The sequence below is a fragment of the Mus caroli genome, chromosome 5, assembly GCF_900094665.2.
Source record: "Mus caroli chromosome 5, CAROLI_EIJ_v1.1, whole genome shotgun sequence".
Classification (NCBI taxonomy): Eukaryota; Metazoa; Chordata; class Mammalia; order Rodentia; family Muridae; genus Mus; species Mus caroli.
The window spans coordinates 82,194,826-82,216,269 of NC_034574.1; the positions used below are offsets into that span (position 1 = coordinate 82,194,826).

A 21,444-nucleotide genomic window follows, 5' to 3' on the forward strand; every position below is an offset into this window, starting at 1 on the left:
CCTCTCTTCCTCTCTTCCTCTCTTCCTCTCTTCCTCTCTTCCTCTCTTCCTCTCTTCCTCTCTTCCTCCCTTTCTCCCCTTCTTCTTTCTTATTTCTTATTTCTTCTTCCTTCTCCTTCCTTCTCCTCCTCCATCTCCTCTTCCTCCTCCTCCTTCTTCTTTTGCATCAACTGGAAAGTACTAGGCACCCCAAAGCCAATCCAGTATTGGGTCTCAGTATTGGGGGTCTCAATCATAGATGAGACCCCGGGTGTGAGGCTTGAGAGAAAAAGGCCACGAGTGAAGACACTGAGGCTGTTATAACCTCTTTTTCTTATTATGTCCAAAATTAGGGTTATGGGTGTAGGTTCAACCGTTTTTCATTATTACAGATCCTTTTTTTGAAACGTGTAAGCGCATTTGTTGTGATTTGTATTCATGTATTCCTTTGTGATGAATTGGTCATAAAGAAAAGGAGGAGGGTGATTTTTAAAATTTCAAAATTATGGCTTTGGAGATTTCTTAGTGGTTTAGCACTTGCCAGTCAAGTGTGAGTACGAGAATTCAGATTCCCAGAATCCACAGAATGTAGGGGAGCCTTGGGGGCCCCTGTAATTCAAGCCTCTCAGGAGGTAGAGAGAAGCTTGCTGGCAAGACTAACTGTATCAGTGAGCTCTGGGTTTGATTGAGATAGCCTGCCTTGTTGAGTAAGTACTATTGAGTACTTGATGGATAAGTAATGGAGAGTGATTCTTTCTTTCTCTGTTCTCATTTTTTACTGGTTATTTTATCTATTTACATTTCAAATGTTACCCCCTTCCCAGTTTCCCCTCTACAAGCCCCCTATCCCCTCCCCCCAGCCTCTGTGAGGGTGCTCTCCCACCTGCCCACCCACTTCTGCCTCAGTGGCCTAGCATTCCCCTATCCTGGGTCATCAGGCCTCCACTGGACAAAGGGGCTCCCCTCCCAGTTGATGCCAGATAAGGCAATCCTCTGCTACATATCCAACTGGAACCATGGCCACCCCCTGTGTGGTGGTTTAGTCCCTGGGAGCTCTGGGGGTTCTGGTTGGTGGATATTGTTCTTCCTATGAGGTTGCAAACCCCTTCAGATCCTACAGTCCTTGCCCTAACTTCCCCACTGGGGTCTCCACACTCAGTCCAATGATTGGCTGTGTACATCCGCATCTGTATTGGTTTGGCTCTGGCTGAGCTTCTCAGGGGACAGCTATACCAGGCTCCTGTCAGTAAGCACTTCTTGGCATCAACAATAGTGTCTGGGTTTGGTGTCAGCGTGTGGAGTGGATCCCCAAGGCGGGGCGGGGGCGGGGGAAAGTCTCTGGATGGTCTTTTTTCAGTCTCTGGTCCACTCTTTGTCCCTGTCCTTTAGACAGGAGCAATTCTGGGTTAAAATTTTTGGAGATGGGTGGGTGGCCCACCCTCAATGAGAGGGGCATGCCTAACCTCTGGATATGGTCTGGACAGGTTCCCCTCCCCTTTGTAGGGTATTTCAGCTAATGTTATCCCTGAGGGGTCCTGGGAGGCTCTTGCTCTCCTGGCATCTGGGACTTTCTGGTTGCTACCCCCAGCTCCCCATTGGGGGATGATTCTTGATATCAATCTTGGGCCCCTCTATGTACAGACACTGATATATATCATATTTACATATGCAAACATGAATACACACATATACCATACATATTAAAGTGGACTGCTTTTCTAAAATGTTTTATTTCAGAATATTTCAAACTTGAATGGAAGAAGAAAGATCGTTACAGCATCCCCACTGCTGCCCCTAGCTGTCTGTGTGCATCCCTATCCTTGCTCCTAACTGTCTATGTGCATACCCACCCCTGGCTTTAGCTGTCCGTGCAGCGTTAGCTATGCCCACAGTTTACCCATCAGATTCCACATGTGGCCAGTCTAGTCTCAGTCCTTTACTTCTTATATGGTTTTCTTCGTTGGGATATTGTTAAAGCAAGTCCCAGTTTGCAGCATTTCACCAATTAATATTTCTAGGTACATCTCTAAGAAACAAGAACATTAACAAGCCAGGCATGGCTCTATGGTGTGTGTGTGTGTCTGTGTGTGTGTCTGTGTTTATGTATGTATGTGTGTATGTATGTATGTAAAACCTTGGCATTAGAGAGTGGAGGCAGGTGGATTTTGTGAGCTCAATCACCAGACAGATTAGCCAAAGCAGCCAGCTTCAGATTCCATGACAGATCTTATACCGGGAGGCTGGGGGCGGGGTGGGGGGGGGAAGAAGGGAGCCACGAGGAAAGCACCTGAGATCCTGCTGGCCTCCTCATGTGTATACATAGGCATGCTAGAGTATGGGTATGTATGTATACTATACATATTATTATAAATGGGGGAGAAACAGAAAAGGAACCTCCAACCCCGCTCTCATACCAAATGCAATCACTGACAGTCTGTCTGAACTTTCTAGACTGTCTTCACTCTTTTCTAGAGAAGTTGATTTGTGCATATTAGGACCTCAGCCCACCCGTTGTGTTGGGTCGCTATGTCTCCTAGGTGCTCTTTATTTTCTAGAAGAGTGGGAGTGCTATATTTTTTGGTGGCAGAAGCTTTTCCTATTACAAGGGTCACTCTTCTACCTGCCAAAGCCAAACGATCTTTATTCCATCATACAGGAAGGCCAGTCCCCAGAAACCTCCACTTCCAATCCACTCAGCTTTAACAATGGAATCCGTTATTTCCATATGCCCTCTGCTCTCCTAAAACTAATCTGGAAAACTCAATTTTGAAATCAACTTGAAAGATATTGCATTACTATTTGAGGTATAGATTTTGATCACAGGCAGCGATACTAACAGACCCGGATTCCCAGTGATGTCTATGTGCTAATTGTTGGCATTCACTTCTTCGGACACTAAGCATTACATTGCTGAGACAATTCAGGCAGGTGAGGGTTTCGGGGAGTCCCCCTGAGTCTTGAGCTGCAGAGAAGATGAGGTAGACCTTAGCAACAGAGCTGTTTAATACAGGCTGGTATAGATTTCCCTTTGTGGCAGGCACTTTTACTGTGCTGGAGTCCAGGTAAAGATTAAAGATGCTGAATTCAGTGCTAAGGTTCTCTCTCTCTCTCTCTCTCTCTCTCTCTGTCTGCCTTCCTTAAAAATAGATTACTTCTTATACAACACATCCTGACCACAGTTTCTCTCCTACCCTCCTACATTCCCTACCTTTCCCCACCTCCACCGACCTCCCCATACCTCCTTCTACCTCCTGCCCCCACTTCCCTCCACCTCCCCTCTTCCTCAGATCCNCNCCCCCCCCCCCATTTTCTCTCAGAAAAGAACAGGCCTCCAAGAGACAACAACCAACCAAACATGACAAAACAAGATACAATAAGACAAGGCAAAAGCCTTCATATCAAGGCGGGACAAGGCAACCAACCCAACAGGGGGAAAAGAGTCCCAAGAGCAGGCAAAAGAGTCAGATACACCCACCCCCACTTAGGAGTCTCATAAAATCCTCAAGCTAACAGCCAGGGGCTAACATCCTCTAAGGTGTCAGTGCACCCTTGGAGTCCCGAGAGTGGTGGGGCCTGGCTTCTGGCATGGCATGGAAGGAACTGACTCTGATATTTTCCTTTAGCTTCTAGGCTAAACGGCTGAGGCCCCTGGAAGGTCTGAATAGGTCCAGGCGGCACCATAATGAGAACATTTATACAATGGCGGGGCTAGAGACAGTCAAGGGGCTGTCAGCTTGGGGACATCACTGCTGTGGGGACCCCACAGTGACCTTCTGCTTCTTCAGAGTAATGACCACAGCTCTCCATCTTTGCCACCTTTTTTTTTCCCTTTTGTTTTCTTGAGAATTACCATTTTCATTGGAGTGAGATAGGGTGCTGGAGTATTTTTGATTTTGATTTCCTTAATGGCTAATGATACTGAGATGTTTTCATGTATTTATTAGTCATTTGTACCACCACATTTGAAAAGTGTCTGCTTAGTTCATTCGTTTATTTATTGACCGGATTACTTGTTCTTTTTAGTGTTTTGTTATTTTTATATATGTTGGATATGAGTTCCACGTGGATTACATACTTGGTGAAGGTTTTCTCCCATCCTCTGGCTGCCCACACTCTACTGTTTCTTTTTGACGTGCAGATGCCTCTTAGCCACTTAATTTTTATTTGTGTTTTGAAGCGGGATATCACTAAGTAGCTTCAAATTCAAGATCTTGTTCCTTTAGCCTCACTAATGGGTGCTGGGTTTGCAGGCGTGTACCACTACAAGAGGTGTATAAACTTTTAATTTAATACAATCTCATTTGTCAATTCTTGTTATTATTTCCCGAGCCAATCACTATAAAATTGATAGGGAGATTTCTTAAAAAAAATAAAAATAGAACTATTACCTGCTACAGCTCTATCCCTTCCTGGGCATACAGCCCTAAGCATCAAAGCCAGTTTACTATTGGATACCTGTGTGCCCATATTTACAGCAGAAGTGTTCAAAATGATGAAATTACAGCCTCATCGTAGCTGCCCATCAACAGATGAATGGATAAGGAAAATGTGGCATATAGACACAATGGAGTTATATTCAGCTATAACAAGAACAAAAATCACATTAGTTATGGGAATATGGGTGGAGCTGTAGATCTTATCAAGTGAAATCTGCCAGATTCACAAGGGTGAGAATCTCACACCTGTATGCATATGTAGAACTGGGCGTGGGGAATGAACAAGAAAGCAGAGGAGGGACAAGTAGTGATGTGGAGGGGAAAGGGAAGGTGAGAAGGGGATGAAGAAAAGTTCTAAGGAGTGGATACCCTCAAAGGATATTACATGCTGTGTAGACATTGTACAATGATGCTTTGTGTAAATATACACTGAAGACTGCAGAAAACAATACATGTGTATAAAAATTGGATTTCTATAAAGATTGAATTCAATAGTAGTGTTGCACTTTGTACAGTGTTTGTCACAGACCTTGGTAAGTAGTAAGTACTTGCAAAATGATTTGAACCAGTAGATGAGAAGAGCTCAGGTGAGTACACATCTCCGTTACTCTGCCAAGTAGATGTATTATTAAAGAAACTCCTAATGACTTATGGTTAGACCTATAAATGACTGAATCTCTCATCTCTCATCAGAGACTCTTCTATTTACAGTAGATGGCAAATAACAGAGACATAGAACTGGCCAAGTTGCGGAGGGCAAGAGACTGAAGGATGTTCAGCCCTAAATTGAACATATATACTGCACCACCCCTCCAGAGGCTCAGAGGTTGTTATGGAAGAGGGTGGGATGGACACTGTCTTCTGTAGACAGTAGGCCAGCTGCACACATGAACTCACAGTGGGTGTGACCACATGCACAAGACCCTCAGAAGCCGAAGTCAGACTGCACGCCAGCACAGGGAGGGGATGGGCATGAAGTTTTACCCCTGGCCAAGGAGCTATTATTGGCAATTAGATGCTGAGAGGGGTAGGGACAGCTTGTTTTCCTAAGAGTTTTTTTTCCCCCTGATTAGTCAAGCACACTCCAGTAGAAGGCCACACATCCAAGAGTATTTGGGCAGCCCATACTGACCTTGATGGAAAGAGGAGAAAGACCAACTATTGAGTGGTAGGAAAGGGGTGGATTTGGGAAGGATTGGGGGAGGTGGGATTGAGTGTTATCAACACACGTGGGAAGTTGTCAAGGAACTAACTGAAAATAAGGTATGGAGGAGAGGTAAGCCTTTCAGAAGTGATTGAATGGTATGGCATGCCACGTACATAAAATGGTAGAGACCCTCTGAGAGCCGAGAGGCACCCTTACTCGGTCTTCACTTCTACCCCTGCTGTCTCTATTTTATGGGGAAACCTCGTCTTGGGGGAGGGAATCAGAGCAAAGGATGGACATCTCTGTATATGACGATGCCATAATGGAACCCATTATTTCATATGCTAACCACATTTAATACTCAACTGGCTAAAGGAACGAACAGCTCGGATGTTCTTAATATCTGCTCCATCAGCACTATATAAGTCAGTCAGGCAAACTGCAACACTGTCCAGATTGAAATAATGCATGGATAATTCTTAACATGTTGCCTGGAACGTATTAAGAGCTTCACCGAATGCCGGCAGCCATGCTATTGCCAGTCTGTCAGTTGTTCGGGATGGAAGATGTGAACTGTAGAGCTGCAATAGTGGTGAGAGTGGGGGAGGGGAAGCACTTCTGCTGATGTCAGTTCTGTGTGTCAGAGGTGACCAGGGCAGAGGTTATACCAGATCAGGTGCCATGTGGCTGACTCCCAACCTGGTGTCCTGAAAAAAAATCCCTGCTTTTGAGTCCCTACCCATCTGCCATCTTGAATCTAACCTGAGGTTAATATCCATGAATCTAAAGTAAATGTTGATAGAATCATAGACTGACATGAATGTCAATGTGATTTGGCATTTACTTATTGGTGCAGCTGGTGGTCTATCTATTACAAATAACTAATCACTGACCGAGCTGAAATGTCTAGAGCTTAAGGTTTACTTTGGCATTTCAACTCTTTGTCCTACTTGCAAGTAGCTGCCATGTAGCTTCTTGGTAGGTTTATTTGTACACATTGTGGGATCTGAGGAGCAGGGCTGAGCCTCGAGCTGACTTGTTATGTGGCTTCTGGGTATCTGATGTGCTAATTAGAGAAGTACATCCCATGCAAGCTAGGGAAGGCAGGAGCTAAGGGGTGTGTGTGTGTGTGTGCGTGCGTGTGTGTGTGTGTGTGTGTGTGTGTGTGTGTGTATGTCTGCTGAGCCTCCTCTTCTGGGTTGAGTAGCTTATAGTCAACACGGAAGGTCCTTATAAAGAAGAACCAATGAATGATACTCAAAAGGAGGTAGATTCTAAATTGTTTTATGAATGAGTGGGTTGGGAAGGAAAGCTTCAGAAGCCAGTGGCACAAACTGGAAACCACTAGTGTGGGTAGATAGGAAGCTCACCATCCACTCTTGCTTCAAGACTAGCATTGTAGAGAGCTCCCTTGACTGGAAGGTGCCTTCTTCACATGATGGGCTTGCAGCTATGCCTATCTGTTTCCCCATCATTATACGTGGTGGCTTCCTTTCTCCCTTTTCTTTCCTTGGCTGCTGGCTGTGGAGAATGGCCACTGAAGAGGAGGAAGGGGTAGTAGAGGGATATGTCCACTGCTGTGCTTGGCCCTAACTTCTCTCATGGAGCAGTACTACCTGTGTCATCTTGCTTGACTCTTATCTCAGGACCTTTGTATTCCCACCCCAAACTCCTTGAAGAGCGACAGTTCAGAGTTAAGGGTTTAGAGAGAAGCCTCTATCTTCTGCCTGGCAGGAAAAATTCTAAGAAAACATTTAAAGAGCAGGTGCTTCAGGCAACATGAGACCCAGGAAACCCATTAAACATTAAACGTGAGTGTAGACTGAGTCCGGGGAATGTCCTCAGCACCAGGCTGTCATTCTCTGGTTAGCGTGGCGTGTCCTTCCCAGCAGTCTCACCGATAGCATGCTATGTCCTTGCAGAGGACTTCCCTTTGGATCCCAGTGGCTTTCTTATCCCTAGAGCCCATATGGACCTCTTGCCATTTCAGGCCTTGGCTTTTGTTAAATAGTCTGGTCCAGACTGTCAGAGATCAGGTGGCAACCTGGGCACAGAGCTTGGGAGGCCCTGCCCCAACATGGAGAAGATTCAAGGGGAGAGTTCAAAGGCACACATGGGAACCAACTCTCATTGGGATAGATTTCTAACCTTTGGTTTATGGATTATTCAGATCTTAGTATCTTATCTGGTTCCTACAAATATCATGTAGAAACAGTAAGATGAATTGGACTTGGTTATTTCAGGGACTTATTTAAATACCCAAACCAGCATGAGCTGCTTTAGGCTTGTTGGAAAGAGATGCTGAATGGGATTTGTTCACTGTCCAAAGACACAGTTATTAAAGAGGTTACACTCAGTTTCACTTAATTCCATCTGTACCTAACCACCAAGCAAAATAATATGTCCAGAATGATAAGTGAATACATTTTAGTTTGAATTTTGACTCAGTTGTAGATTGGAAGGCATAGCTGAGGAGAAAGAGAGAAATTACTTTGGGAGGACAAACCCCACACTTGGCCAGTTTTGCTCCATGCTGATTAGCACTTTAGAAAACTATAGCATAACCTGTATTTCCACTTCTGGAGTTCAGAGAACTCTTCAGATCTACCCAGTTTTATTCGTCTTCTCCCCTCTCTGTCTACAGTCTGTATGGTTTTATTATCTGCGTAGATCCATGTTCCTGTCACCATGGAGGGTAAGATGCAGAGTTAAGCTGGGACCACATCCATTGCTGTACCGCTCATTCATAGCCACCAACACTCCCACCTCTAATCCCAGGAAACTTCAGGTCGGGTCCTTTATATGGAAAAACTGTCATTCCAGAAATGTTATGTAAATGAATTATATAACATGTGGTCTTTGATGCTAGGTCTTTGTCTTAGCTTAAGCCCCTATAGATACATTGTTTTAGTGTGTGAATCAGTGGCTTCTCCTTGCTTACCACTAAGCCATAGTCCATGATATGGATGAACTATAGCTTTTAAACCATAACCATTTGCCTATAGAAAGGTACTTGGGCCAGGTCTAGTTCTTAGCTATTAGGAATAAATCTACCATGAACACTCACAGACAGATCTCTGTATGAACGTAAGCTTTGATTTCTCTGGGACAAGTGTCTAAGAGTACACAGGAACTTGTAAGGCAGTTTATAAGTCTAGAATTATGTGCAGCATGCTCCTGCTCTGGGTTGCAGTTTTACTTTTACTTTAGCCTAAAATCTGATTTCATGTGGGGCCACGTTTCCCTGCCCCTCAGCCTGTGTCAATGACCAGGCTGATTAGAGAACTCCTGAGTTGGGAGGGAGGCTTACTCTACATTGTGGCCTGTTGATCTGTGGGAGACAAGGCTATGATCAACCACGTTTGTCAGTTGTGCTGTGCTGATCTCTCTCTTCCTTTTTCTTAATATCTCTCTCCAGAGCTTCAGCACTGTGCATGGTTAAGCCAATGACCACCGTTGTTCCTCCTCACTTCCTGTGGGGATTCAAGGCCCCCAGGGATCTCTGTGAACTTTGGAAGGGAATGGTTACAAACTTTCCTTCCTTCTACTCTTGACATGGGCTGTAGTGAACACATGTTGCCAAAAGATGGCAGTGCACTTTGCAGAGCTGAGATGGCTCTGCCACCCAGGACTCTGACAGCTGTATGTTGCTCTTTATATACTCCTCGCAAATAAGGACAGCACATTTTACAAAGTAACAAAAGCACCGATAAAAAATGCTGTTGGTTAAAAAAAAAAAAAGAACAAAAGAAAACATCGTGTTGGCAGCGAGCTTCTAATAAAGAATGATTCTCTACCTCTTAGAAGTGAGGAGGACAGGGAACATTGTTTAGGCATTTTGTGCTGTTCTGGAGTAGAAATCTGTGGTGTGCTATGTTCTATCTTTTATCTGACTTAAGGTCAGCCAAATCTAGGAGAGCCTAGTTTTGAGGTTTGAGCTTTGTGATACCTTTAGACTGTAAGTAAAATTCCCCAGCAACACTGTGTTCATAATTACCACAACAGCAATGGCTGATATAAAAGCCTTCGCTCTTGGTATTTTTCCACGCTCTATACATATCTGTGCCTCAGGGCATGTGAGTGCAGAATTGTTTAGCATTTGCTGGGTACAGAAAAGCTTTTATAAATGGAGAGGTGATGGGTTCGTTGGATGTCATCAACAAACCAAATGGCGAGGATAGAATGGAATGTTTAAATACAAGGTTAACTAATAAAATTGAAGCTGCGTGCACCGATTGAACCAGTGATGTCAAACTCTAGTTTGGACATGCTGACAGCTGGAGTCATTCTGCTCCCTGGTGCCACCTCTGGAAGCAGGCAGAAGTCCCTGACAACAGAGACTGTGGGGGAGATAAGGCTGGCTCTGGATGCCGCTGGCTGCCAGCTCTAGTATAGCCCCTCTATACTGTGGAGAGCATGCTGAGGTTAAAGTGTTTGTTCCACAAAATAGATGCCACAATCCGAGGACACACAGCATAACTGTCATTCCCGGAGTGACAGGGAAACAGGTGGCTCCAACTCAGGCAGCAGCCTTTTTGCTAGTGCACCTCTTGGCAAAAGCCCCAGGCTAAGAGAGAACTGTGCTGCATGAAGTTCTAACTCTGAAACCAGATGCTGTTACCATAGAGACAAGTGAACTGCTACCGTGGGAGGCGCGATAGGGAAGGATGGGAGAGGGAGGCAGAAGGGCAAGTGAGGCGAATCTAAAGGCTAGCATACCGTAGACCTTCAACCTTTAACAGCCCTGGGACTAGCAGGCTGGTGTTCTTGAAGCTTGTGCGCTGGCGGCCTGCCACTTGCTGACTGGCTGAGTGGCAGCTGCTTGCGCTGTGAGTACTAGTCTGCGAGCACGTTGGCAGTTGGCAAGGGCTCAGGGGGGTGGGATCTCAGAGGGCTGGAATGTGGATGGGTGCTCTGGGCCTAGTGGCTGACAGTTTTGCACAAATGTTTCTCGTGCCGGACTTAAGTCACCCTCACAGGCCTGCTCCGTGATTAGGACCGGCTGGTGAGAACCTGCCCATTTGGCAGATGATTTGACATGGGTTCCAGTTAAATCATTTTGCTATCCCAGAAAAATGGAGATTTAGAACCCCCATCCCCCCACCTTTTCCCCTCACCATGGGTCTGGACTTGTATAGAAGGGGTCTAACTTCTCCAATCAGAGGCCATGTGATATGAAGCTTGCCCTCTCTCACCCCTGAGGCTGGTCAGGAGCTTCCAGATCCACTCTGCATTTTGCCTCACGCTGGCTATGTGAGCAACAGTATGCTTCCTTCTCTGATTTCAGCAAATGCAGGGTACGTGCGAAGGACATTTTAAAGGACAGATTTGGGGGCCTGATTAGGGACTGGATGAGTTAATTTCTTCCTAGTGATTTATAGAGGGAGGGGGAACTGGTTAGGTCAGCCACTTTACATGGTATCTCTGTCTTACTAATAATAGCCAGCAACTGCTAAGAAATGTAAGGCTGAATAACTGATATTTGTCATGTAAAGAGGAGGGACTGCCTCTGCCCCGTGTAGAAGGCCAAAGGCATCAGGATAACCTTATTCTTGAGGAAAAGGAACGCCGCCGGGCTGTGTGCTTTTGCCCTGTTTCACTCGCTCCTTTTCGGCAGAGAAGAGGCCTATTTGTGGGCATTCTGTATGAGCCGTCAGAGAAAATGAGGCTCTGATGACTTGCTATGTATAGTCTTGACGGGAATGTGAAATATGCACCAAAGAGCCAAGGAATGCACCCAGCGTGACCCTCACTCCGTGCTCAGACGGTGGGGCTGGGTTGTTTTCTCAACTTGGCCGGAGGGCTTGGGCGCTGACCTTTTTACCTTCCCTTCCAATCTCTTGGGTTTCTTGCTTCCCTTTTGCTTTACGTGTGGCATATAATTTTTGGAACAAGCTTCGATATCTAGGTTTAGAAAATATATCAAGAGACAACAGGATGCTTTAGGGCCTGCCTGATGGATAAGAGGGTCCAAAATGGCGTCTACAGTCAGTTGTGTTGGACTCAGCATGCTGACTGACCTGGGGTTAGTTCTATTTTCCGGAGAGAGGATAAAAAAAAGTTAGGGTACATGCAGTGCTCTGGGATTCTGTCATGCTTCTGAGGAGTTTAGGAAAATGTTCTCATTGCGATTTCCTCCTTATCTGTGTGCACAAATGCTGGGTAGCCAGCCGGTGGCTCCTTGCACTTTGGACGGCTCCCTGAGCTCCAGAAGATGTCTTCGAGAAGGTAGACATGATTTGTGTGTCCCTGGTGTCTGGAAGTGTGCAGGGTGCACAGTAGATACTCAGTTAATATTTATTCTCCTCCTCACTGGAGGAAGGTAAGAAACAGAAGAAGGAACAGACGAGCACCCTCTCTGTTCCTCTCTCCCCCAGCACTGAGAGTGGCCTGTTTCAAGGGCATCTGTAATAGGCACCTGCATCCTCCGTATTGGCCAAATCCAACTTTGGCTTTCCCATCTCCGTCCTTCTCAGTTTTCCGGTGGGCTTCTCTGCTCTCTCTGACTTCCATGTCACCCGTGTCCAGCTTACACTGGTCTCACTGCTTGACTTGGGGATGTTGGTGTGTTTTAGCAGGTAGTCACAGGTCCGCACCCTGAACCTACTTCTTGTTTTTGCATGCTGGCATCTGTTAATAACTCCAGCACCAGCTTGATGCATGGATTTTGCCGCATTTAGCAACAGCCCTGAGTCTCTAGTCCCCGACTCGGGCAGTTCTGATTGCATCAGCAACTTTTTTTTTTCTTTCAGGATTCACATCTCAACCTTAAAAAGTGTCCAGAATGAAGTCTCCAAGGCTTCCCAACACCCCAATTTTCACACAGTGCTCTTGGTTTTTGTGGTAGTTTACGAGTTTATTGTGCTCTCTAAGCATCTGTTGTCCACATCGCAGGTAGAGTGACACTTTGGGAAGGGAAAACAGTTCATGCCGGTCTCCGTCTCACTGTTCTTCAGAGGCTTCCAGATGCCTTCAGCTCTGACTACTTCTCCTGGCTTGCATGACCCGGCTCCCTCCACTTCCTGAATGGTGCTAAACTTTCCTATCCTAGGGTCTTGGCCCTCGTTTTCCCCCTTGCTTGCAAGGCTCTTGTACATTTTCACACAGCAACTTTGCCCCAAGTTACATCACTTCCTCAGAATCCTCACTGCACCGCTGAGACAGCCTCTTGTAGGGTTTTACTCTCTGGAAAGCTCGCAGTGCTCTCTGAGATTATCTTGTCCCTCAGTTTGTCGTTAGGTTTTTTTTTTTTTTTTTATTTTAAGGAACATTTTGTCTTATTTGTAGATTTGTTCCCCTCCCTCTCAAGAATAACAGGAATATAACAAGCTGTAATTAAATCTTTGCTGAATCCATGAGTAACAGCTGTATTATTTAACCATCTCAAGAGTCTAAGGCGGCTCAGAGAGATTGGTAAAATGGCTTGATTTCTTAGCCTTTAAGGTAGCCCTTTCCCACCCATAATTCTACTGACTGGCCCATATTCTATTTTATACATTTAGTTTTGAGTGCAGAGAAGAGAAGTATTCTGGCGGGTATCAGGATGAGCCACGATGTCCAGGCTCTTGTCTGGAAGGAAGACTCTTGTAAGTCTTTCCAAAAGTAATGAGCTCTTTTTGACCCACGTACTACCCGGGCCTCAATTCTGCTTAGTTTCTAAGATAAGACAAGATTGGACCACATGGCTGTAGACCAGTAATGAGTTTCTTAATAAAAAGGAAGAAAGAAAAAGAAAAAAAGAAACTTATTAAACTTATTTTGTTACAAATTACGTGGCAGAATGCGATTATATGTGTGTGTTCATTCTATCCCCCTCCCCCTCCCCTTTCCCTCCTCCCCTATGTGTGTGTGGTCAAGCACATGTCTACATGCACAAATGTGTAGTCAGCTTCTCTCCTTCTACCCTGTGGGTTCCAGGGATCAAACCCAGGTCATCAGGCTTGGAGGCAAGGACTCTACCTGCTAAGACTCCTCACTGGCCCGAGAAACACATTTACTAAAGTAGTATGTGCTAAGTTTGACCCTTCACTCAAATCTCAAAGAAACCAATGCAGAATTGGTATTATTCTATCAAAACATTGTGAACTAGATATCATTACTCTAACTTTATACAAGGAAAAAAAATCCCTGCAACTCAGGAAAGTTAACGTCCTTTGCTGCAGGTGGCATAACTATGAAGTGGTCAGATAGGATTTTTGCTTTTGCTTCTGATCTTTTTATGCAAAGATGATTGCTTGGTAAGGGAGATATATTCCTAAAATAGGAAGGGAAAAACGGAATTCAGTGCACCCCTGCCTAGATTGTAGCAAATATCTAAGGCACCAGAGCAAGTTATACAGGCAATATGGGAAACAAGCTCAACCATAGGCAGTGCTTGAAGCACTTAACCGGATGCCTAGAATACAGAGTGAACATGTGGGTCTCTGGCAGACCTCATATACGGGATGACACAGAGCAGCTGTCCCCAGAGAAAGTTCTTTGTTACCAGACCCGCGCTACGCAAGCAGCAATTGAGCAGTCCAGGATTTCTTTCTGTTTCCACTATAAATAGAGTTCATGGGATTCTGTCTATGGAAGTTAATGCAACAAGAAGGAGCCGCAGAGTAAGGAATAAAGCCGCACTCATTCTGTAAACTAGAAACATGTTTGGCACCGGGAGGCTGAAAAAAAAAAACCCGCTGCTGTTCCTTGGATAGATTCTGAGGTCTTATTTAGCATATGAAATTGCAGAGTAGATCCTATTATGTAAGGAGACAGGAGGACAGCAGAACGTGGTTACAAAATGAAGAACTTCGTGCCCTTCAGAAAAGAGTTAACAGCGCGCAGACAGCGCACAGAGGGACCCGTGATAAGGGTGTGGAATGAATGGCCAGGGTGGCATGTATAGGTGCCCATGGCTGAAGCCTGGTGCGGGATAATCCTCAGATGTCAGATTTCCGTAAGGCCAACATGTGACTCAACGCTTGCCACTCAACACAGAATACTGGGCTGGTGTTAAGAGGCTGGCTGCAAGCTAGGCTCCCACTGTGCATTAGCCTAACTCCCTGTCGCTCTGTGTGTGGGTGGGTGTGCATGTGCTCGGAGGAGGGTATACATTTTGTGCAGTGGGTGTTTAAAGAGCTAAGCACAGAAACTGAATTTCCACAAACGACTATCACGAGCACTCCAGACACACCAAACTTCCTCTCTTGGTATTTTTTTTTTCTTCTTTTGTTTTCATCTCTGTTTCTCCCTACTGCAACTCCCCGGAGAGAGAATCCCACCCCTCCTCTACATCCAGCCTACAAGATTGGGATGGTTTTCTGTTCCCTATCCATGTGGCTACCCTCTCAAGGTTAGAACTGAAGCTATGTGGGGCCAGCACATTCTCCAGCACCAGATGAGAAGAACTGCCGTGAAGGAGTGACAGCCACCAAAGGAAGAGGAGAGGGACTCTGCCCTGCTGCAAACATGAACAACAGCTTGCAGGTTAACCTGCCCAGAAGCTGGGCTGCTTCGAGTGGCTCACTTCAGGAGAAGTCTGAGCATTCTTTTTTTCTTTTCTATTACTATAGGATGGAGGATGAAGCTGTCCTGGACAGAGGGGCTTCCTTCCTTAAACATGTGTGTGATGAAGAAGAAGTAGAAGGTGAGCCCTTTGGGTCTGGGAAAGTATGTGTTTGTGTCCATGTCTCTGTAGATCATGACATATATATATATATTTCATGCATCTTGTATTTTTAAAGTTAAACACCAAGTCCTGCCTGTGGGCTTTCCTTAATCTCTACCTTTTGCTTCAATACAGGAAGTGATTTTAGGAACTTCATCGGACCCTGAGATTTGAAGTCAGCAGGGTCTTTACCTGTTACATTTTTTTAAAAAGAAGTGTTATATTAAAACAGGTGCTTGTGTCAGTTTTGCGGCCCCATCAGAAATGAATGTTTTACTAGGTAATTCCCGGAAGCCACCAGATCTATAGAAATACAAGTGGTAGCAGCTTCTACTATTCTTTTCCATTTTGTAGCTTACATGGGAGAGAGAACAGATGTTGTTGGGGGAGAGGACGATAATCATTATTGTAAAGAGAGCAGGTCTAAGCTGAGGGTTGAGAACAGTTGGTATGGATGAGCCTTAGTTAAGAAAACACGGGCGAGCATGTTCGATTGGAAAAACTCCTCGGAACCTCTTTCGCTCATGTTGCTTTCCAGTGCCTGTTAAAACTGTAGAAGAGTTCCATTTTATCTGGTGCTGACACACTTGAGCATGCACCCCTTCCACTAACCTCCCGACTTATCAATAACGTTGGGGGAGCACTTACTGCTTGGCTGGTAGTGAGAAGGCAGGGTTTCATTAGTATTTATCGTGGTAATGATGTCAAGGCATCAGAAACATGTTCTATTATTGGTATTTAGTATGAGGGTTATAGATAGCATTCTATTATTGGTGTTTAGTATCAGGGCTATAGATAGCATCAAATGGAACCCACAGATGAACGTTGTGATCAGCTCCTCCTGTGAGTGTCACTTGAGAGGCAGTTCTGTGTTTTGGAGGCTGGTCCTTGTGGTTAGCATTTCGTGTCTCCTAAAACCTTGGTGCAGAGGACAATGAGGTTGGGAAGAGGAAACTGGATATTGTATGTTTTCAAGTGATTCTTCAAACAGATGGAGCACCAGGTCAAGGGCTTTTGTGCCCCTATGCTTCAGGAACAGCCCCAGGATGGTGGTTTTGCTGTTTCTCATGTTTCCTTAGTGAGTTTCTTCTGCCCTGTGAGGATGATTGGTGTCCCCTCCGCCCCACCCCCTGCCTTCCCACACTTAAGCCTTGAGACTGACTAAGAATGCAATGCCTAAGTTTCTTAGAAAAATGGAAACTATAGTATTTTCTCTCGTGATGTTTTATGGGTTCCTTGCAGTTGTTACAACACGGTTATGGGAAAAATGTCACGTTGGAGAAGGCAACAGAGTAGAACTTTTCTTCACTGCTGAAGCTTCGTTGCAGTCACTGTCATTGTCCCTGACTATAAAGGAGACACATTCACCAAGTTAGAGCAAGAGAAGTAGTGTAGGTTTGGGTGAAAACTCTATGGTGTTAGAACAATTAGGGTGAAAAAAAATCCTTGGGAGTGGGAATGCATGCCATGCACACATTCTCCTTGAGAACGGGGCCCTAGCTGAGTTCTCAGGAGATGTAAATCTGGACTCCCGAAGGTGCTTCAAATCAAAAGTACAGTCCTGCAGTGGGTGACTGCATTCAGGTTCTTAAAGCATTGGCAAAGGGCTGTATTTCCTGAATTATTTCCCTTGATTTTCAAGCAGAAAAATTAATCTATCGATCACAGAATAAAGCATAATACAACAGCAGGTGACTCTGTCGCCAGCTTTCTTAGGGTGAGAAGGACAAAAGGCAGCCAGAGGTTGTGGAAGCACCTGCTCAGTGCCAGGAACATGTTGGTTTAGTGGCGACGAAGCTTGCACTTTCCTGTTCTCAGAGGACCCCACGTTAGAGTTGCTCATTCGTGTTGCTGGCTGGTGCCTGGTCTGACCCCTTTTATGCCAGGACGTGCCATGTCATCTCTTGTTGAGGACTTTTAGCATGGGAGTTGCTTATGGTGGATTTGCTGTAGACTTCCAGTGTGGAGATGCTTCCCCAGGAGACAGGTTGGAAGGCTCTCTCTCCTTCAACACTCTTCTATGTGGTCCTCCCCGTTCTCAGCTGGCTTCATCAGAGAGCATTGGCAGGACTGAAATGTAATATTAGCTCTGGTTGAGGGTACCAAGAAGTTGAGATGGACCAAGGTTTGATGGCACATCCCTGGGTCCTGTGATGAAGGAGGAAATGGATGGTTTTTGTCATGACGTCTGACGGAGATGGACTTTCAAATAGGGATGTGATTCTCGAGGTTATGGGTGTATCGCATATTTGTAATTTCATTAAAAAGGGCATTACTGAGGGGGAACAAGGTGTTACTTCCTGAATAGCTGAGTTTTTGGCACACTTAGGCAGAAGTTAACACTGTGTCTTAAGAAATGAGAGTTCAAAGGACAATGAGCTGAGCACCTTCCTGTAAATTATCAGTTATGTTTCCTTTGACCCCCAGAAGTTATTTATTTTCCTTCTAAGATGACCATGATTCAAGCATATTATAACACACCTTGCAAAAGTAAGCTAAAACCTTTGCTTTTTAGTAATTTCCATGAGTTTCAGTAACCGAGGTCAGACGCTTTGGTTGGTTTGACATGTTCATACAGGGAAAATATTTCCTAGAATCCCTGAGGTGGGATGCCTGCATTCAGTTCACTGAGGCCGGAAGAGCTCCAGGCCACCTGACTTCTTCTTCTAATAGTTTTCTGGGGCTGGAGAAACTGAGACTTCAGACTGTGCCCCCAGTTCACCTTGTTCAACGTTACTCTTATGGGTGGCATAACACTTAATCCACCTCCAAAAAAAAAAATCTCAGTAGAGAACCATCAGCTGCAAAACTCCCAGAGAACAGGGTGAGTCAGGAGAGCAGCCATCTTTTGTTTAAATAATGAACTTATCTATGCCACATATATTTGAAGACTTAAACTGTGTTTTCATAAGTTTTCCCTCATGTGTTAATGGCTTAGATACAGCAATTCTAAAAAGAAAGCCAAGTGCCAACTTTGATCTAGAAAAAAAGAATGGGAGCTTTTAGATTCCCTCTCTCACAGGTCACCTTATGCTGCCTGTGGCTTTGCAGTTAACGTTCAGTGCCAAGTGTATTAACTTGGAGGAAGAATTCTGTGACTTGGACTGTGATATCTGCCCTGAATGGAAAAGCCCAAGCTTACTCTTGAGCCCTGCTATATAGAACTGGTCAGTGGATGATAAATTGGTGCTGCCAGAACAACGCAGACCATTTCAAACATAGACAGGGGAAATTTCCAAGTTTTGTTGGTCAAGTCAAGCTTGAGATAGCCTCCCCGCCCCCAGCCCCCACCCTTCCTCCCAAGGTGGAAGGAATAGATTTTTTTTTTAAAGTCAGCTTTTTGGAGATCAGCAGAGTGGTATGTATCTGTACATCTAGTGCTTGAGAACCTGAGGCAGGAGGATCAGGAGGAGTTCAAGGGCAGCCTGAAGATCCTGTCTCAAAAAAAAAAAAGTCAGCTTGGATTTTGGATCTGTGTGATATAAACAGATTACTTAATATTCTCATATTTTGCAATAGGGGAAAAAGAGCAAACTCCACCTTATCCTTTGAGATAAGGCCTTGGCTTGGCTGGGCTAGGTAACTCCCCAGCGGCCTTGGCAGCTCTCACTTCACGAGGAGGGGCCTCTCCTTAACTTTGAATCCAACTAGCAACTCAGGAAACATAAATAACTGTAGGACAATATGGTCTGAAATGTCTATGTTTCTGAGGCTTGCTCGGTGCTCCTTTAATGCTGTTAGGATATAGTGTACTATTTTCCCCCCATTTCAAAACTGAGTCCCACAGGAAGTGCCTTCCCTCCTGTTAAAGGCAGGGATAAGCCTAGAAATCCCACTATCCCCGATGGTCATTAAGAGAGTACTGTTTCAAACTCTGGAATTTATCATGAGGGCTTTTCAGAGAAAGGCAAATTTTGGAAGTGTAGGGCAGTATTTGGGACCGAGTGCCCAATCACCAAATATTGGTTAAAACAAAAGATGTGTTCATCAATATATAATGTGAACTAAATAAAGCAGACGCAGAATTATGTAACTCTCATATCTCTGCTTATACTTTTTGTTAGTATTTTGCTCTTAGCCCTTAAAGTCAAGTGGTATGGCATGGTCCGTAATTTATCTTTGGTATTCTGTTCTATTTTATAAGGGTCGTTTTCAGTTTTATCTTGCTTATTTGTGTGGAGTGGTAAGTAAAAGTAGCCACTAAACCTCCTCTCTTTAGACCCATCTTATTGTTCTGTTCTGTGTTTTGAAAACAAGAGAGTAAGATGATGAAATGGGGGCCTTTGGCTTCTTGGAGGTCAGGACCTCAACATTTTACAGACATGAGATCATAATGACTTAAGCTGGTTTTCAGGAGAGAATACTGCGATGCTCTAATTCGTGTGTATTGGAGGAAGGTAGTGTTCTAAAGAAAAGAGGTGGGGCTTGGTCTGGAAGACATTTGTTAATAATTATAGTGGTCATAACGGTAACTGCAGAGAAGGGGTAATGAAAACCTATCAGATGGGAAGGGAGGGGCCAGGTCAGGGCTGGGGCTATTCTGAGCTCTGGACCCAAGTGTCCGGTTGCACTGTGCTGTCCACTTGAACGGCTCAGAAACTGTGTACAGAGGGAACACTTGGGCAAAGACTGCCGAAGGAAAAGCCCTCTTAGCCAAGACAATGTATCCCCACATTGGAGAACTTTAAAGAGTTTTAGAAGTTCCCTCTTGATTAGCAGCTTGGCCTTACCCTCCCTCAGCAGATGGGCTATAGATCTTTCCAAATTCCTCTCTTCTTTTTCCTTTGGTCTCAGCTATCCACTCCCCTGAGGTCCTAAAGACTACAGCTCTTATCGCCATGGCTGCAGGGCACCTCTTGTTGTTAGAGAAGGGACATCTTTATCCCTAGATTTTGTCCTCATCCAGGATATCTGATGAGGTTTCATGGGTTTTTGAACAGGAAACAGGCGTTACACCTTCCCAGAGCTTTCCTCTGTTGAGAATTCCCTGGTAATGTTACGGACTAAAAGCCCCTTGAAGCCATTTCCTGCTCTAATTGTTGACCTTGTTTTATGGCAGTAAGCCTCAACAAATTGAACTTGGTACTTTGTGTTTTGCAAGGATTCAGACATTCTGAAATGACACTCTGGGGACAATTTTGCCTTAGATGAAGCCTCTTATTCGGTCAGTTAGTGAGATGTCTTATATTTACATTGGAAGTATCTACCAAAGTGTTTTATTCATGCGCTGTTCCCGTAGAGTGGTTAAGCACCAGTTGGATAAACTGATTCAACAAGACCAAATAAATAAACTCCCAAACTGAATCCTGTTACGGGATCATTGAATCAGTGAAGGAAGCCACTTAGAATGGAGAGTTTGGGTTTCTTTCTCCATAAAATGGAAACAGGGCAACATGCCATTTATAATATAACTCATGGTGATTATACAAAATGATGTCACTGATGTACGCAGCACTAAGAAGAATAGGAATGCTTTTAGATTTGGGAGAGGCAGAAGATGAAGAACTTGATGTTGAAGTGTGAGGGCCTGGGTCCGACTCCTAGGTGGTAAGTGTCTGTAATGCCCCAGTTCCTCTGTGAATTGGAAAGTGAGGCAAGGGTACCCTTAGAAACTCAGCTATCCTGGCTTACATAGTGGCAGACAGTAAAGAGGGCCTGTCCCAAGCAAGGTAGAAGATGCGAACTGATGTTTGATGTTGTCATCTGACCACCAAGTATAGTCTGTGGCATATGCACACCTGTATATTCTCTCTCTTTCTCACTCACTCACACACAAGCACACACTTGGATTATCACCTCTCTAAAAGTTCTAGATAAGACTGATGGAGCACGTCATTCTGAAGGGTTTAGTTGGTTGCAGCGTCCATTGGCTTCCTCAGTTCCTCCCTCCTAACACTCAGCCTTTTGCCCTCTTACATGCTCCCCCCCCAACCCCCACTGCTTTCTCTATTGGAGAAGCCAAGACAGAATGGCCAAGTGAAATTCCCAAGGACTAGCATCCATTTCTCTTTGGACTCTTTTTGTTTCTCTTTAAGCTCTGGATATAAGACTTAATGATCATGGTTAGGCTGTGGATATACCTCACCCTCAGCTTATTAAATTGTCTCATTTTCTAAGAAAAAATCATATTAAATTACATGTGTGCCTGGGGTAAACTGCTTACCCAGTGTCAATTAAAGCCTGCAGTGTTTTCCCTGGAATATATATAGAAGTGTTCTAGTGGGTCCTGTTCT

At 44.8% G+C, this 21,444-nt stretch overlaps 1 protein-coding gene across 11 annotated transcripts in view; it reads left to right on the forward strand.

Annotated features, from left to right (window-relative positions):
- Slc4a4 (solute carrier family 4 member 4) overlaps window positions 1-21,444 on the forward strand; it is a 422,068-nt gene that overhangs the window by 126,841 nt on the left and 273,783 nt on the right. For 5 of the 11 annotated variants that reach the window (XM_029477155.1, XM_029477156.1, XM_029477161.1 and 2 more), the window contains one exon: window positions 15,117-15,190. In XM_029477155.1, the coding sequence (XP_029333015.1) occupies window positions 15,117-15,190 (74 nt within the window). Of the gene's footprint in view, window positions 1-10,552; window positions 10,568-10,842; window positions 10,860-14,485; window positions 14,501-14,702; window positions 15,191-21,444 lie in introns of those variants that run through there. The other 6 variants (XM_029477151.1, XM_029477153.1, XM_029477160.1 and 3 more) reach the window with 5 other exon arrangements.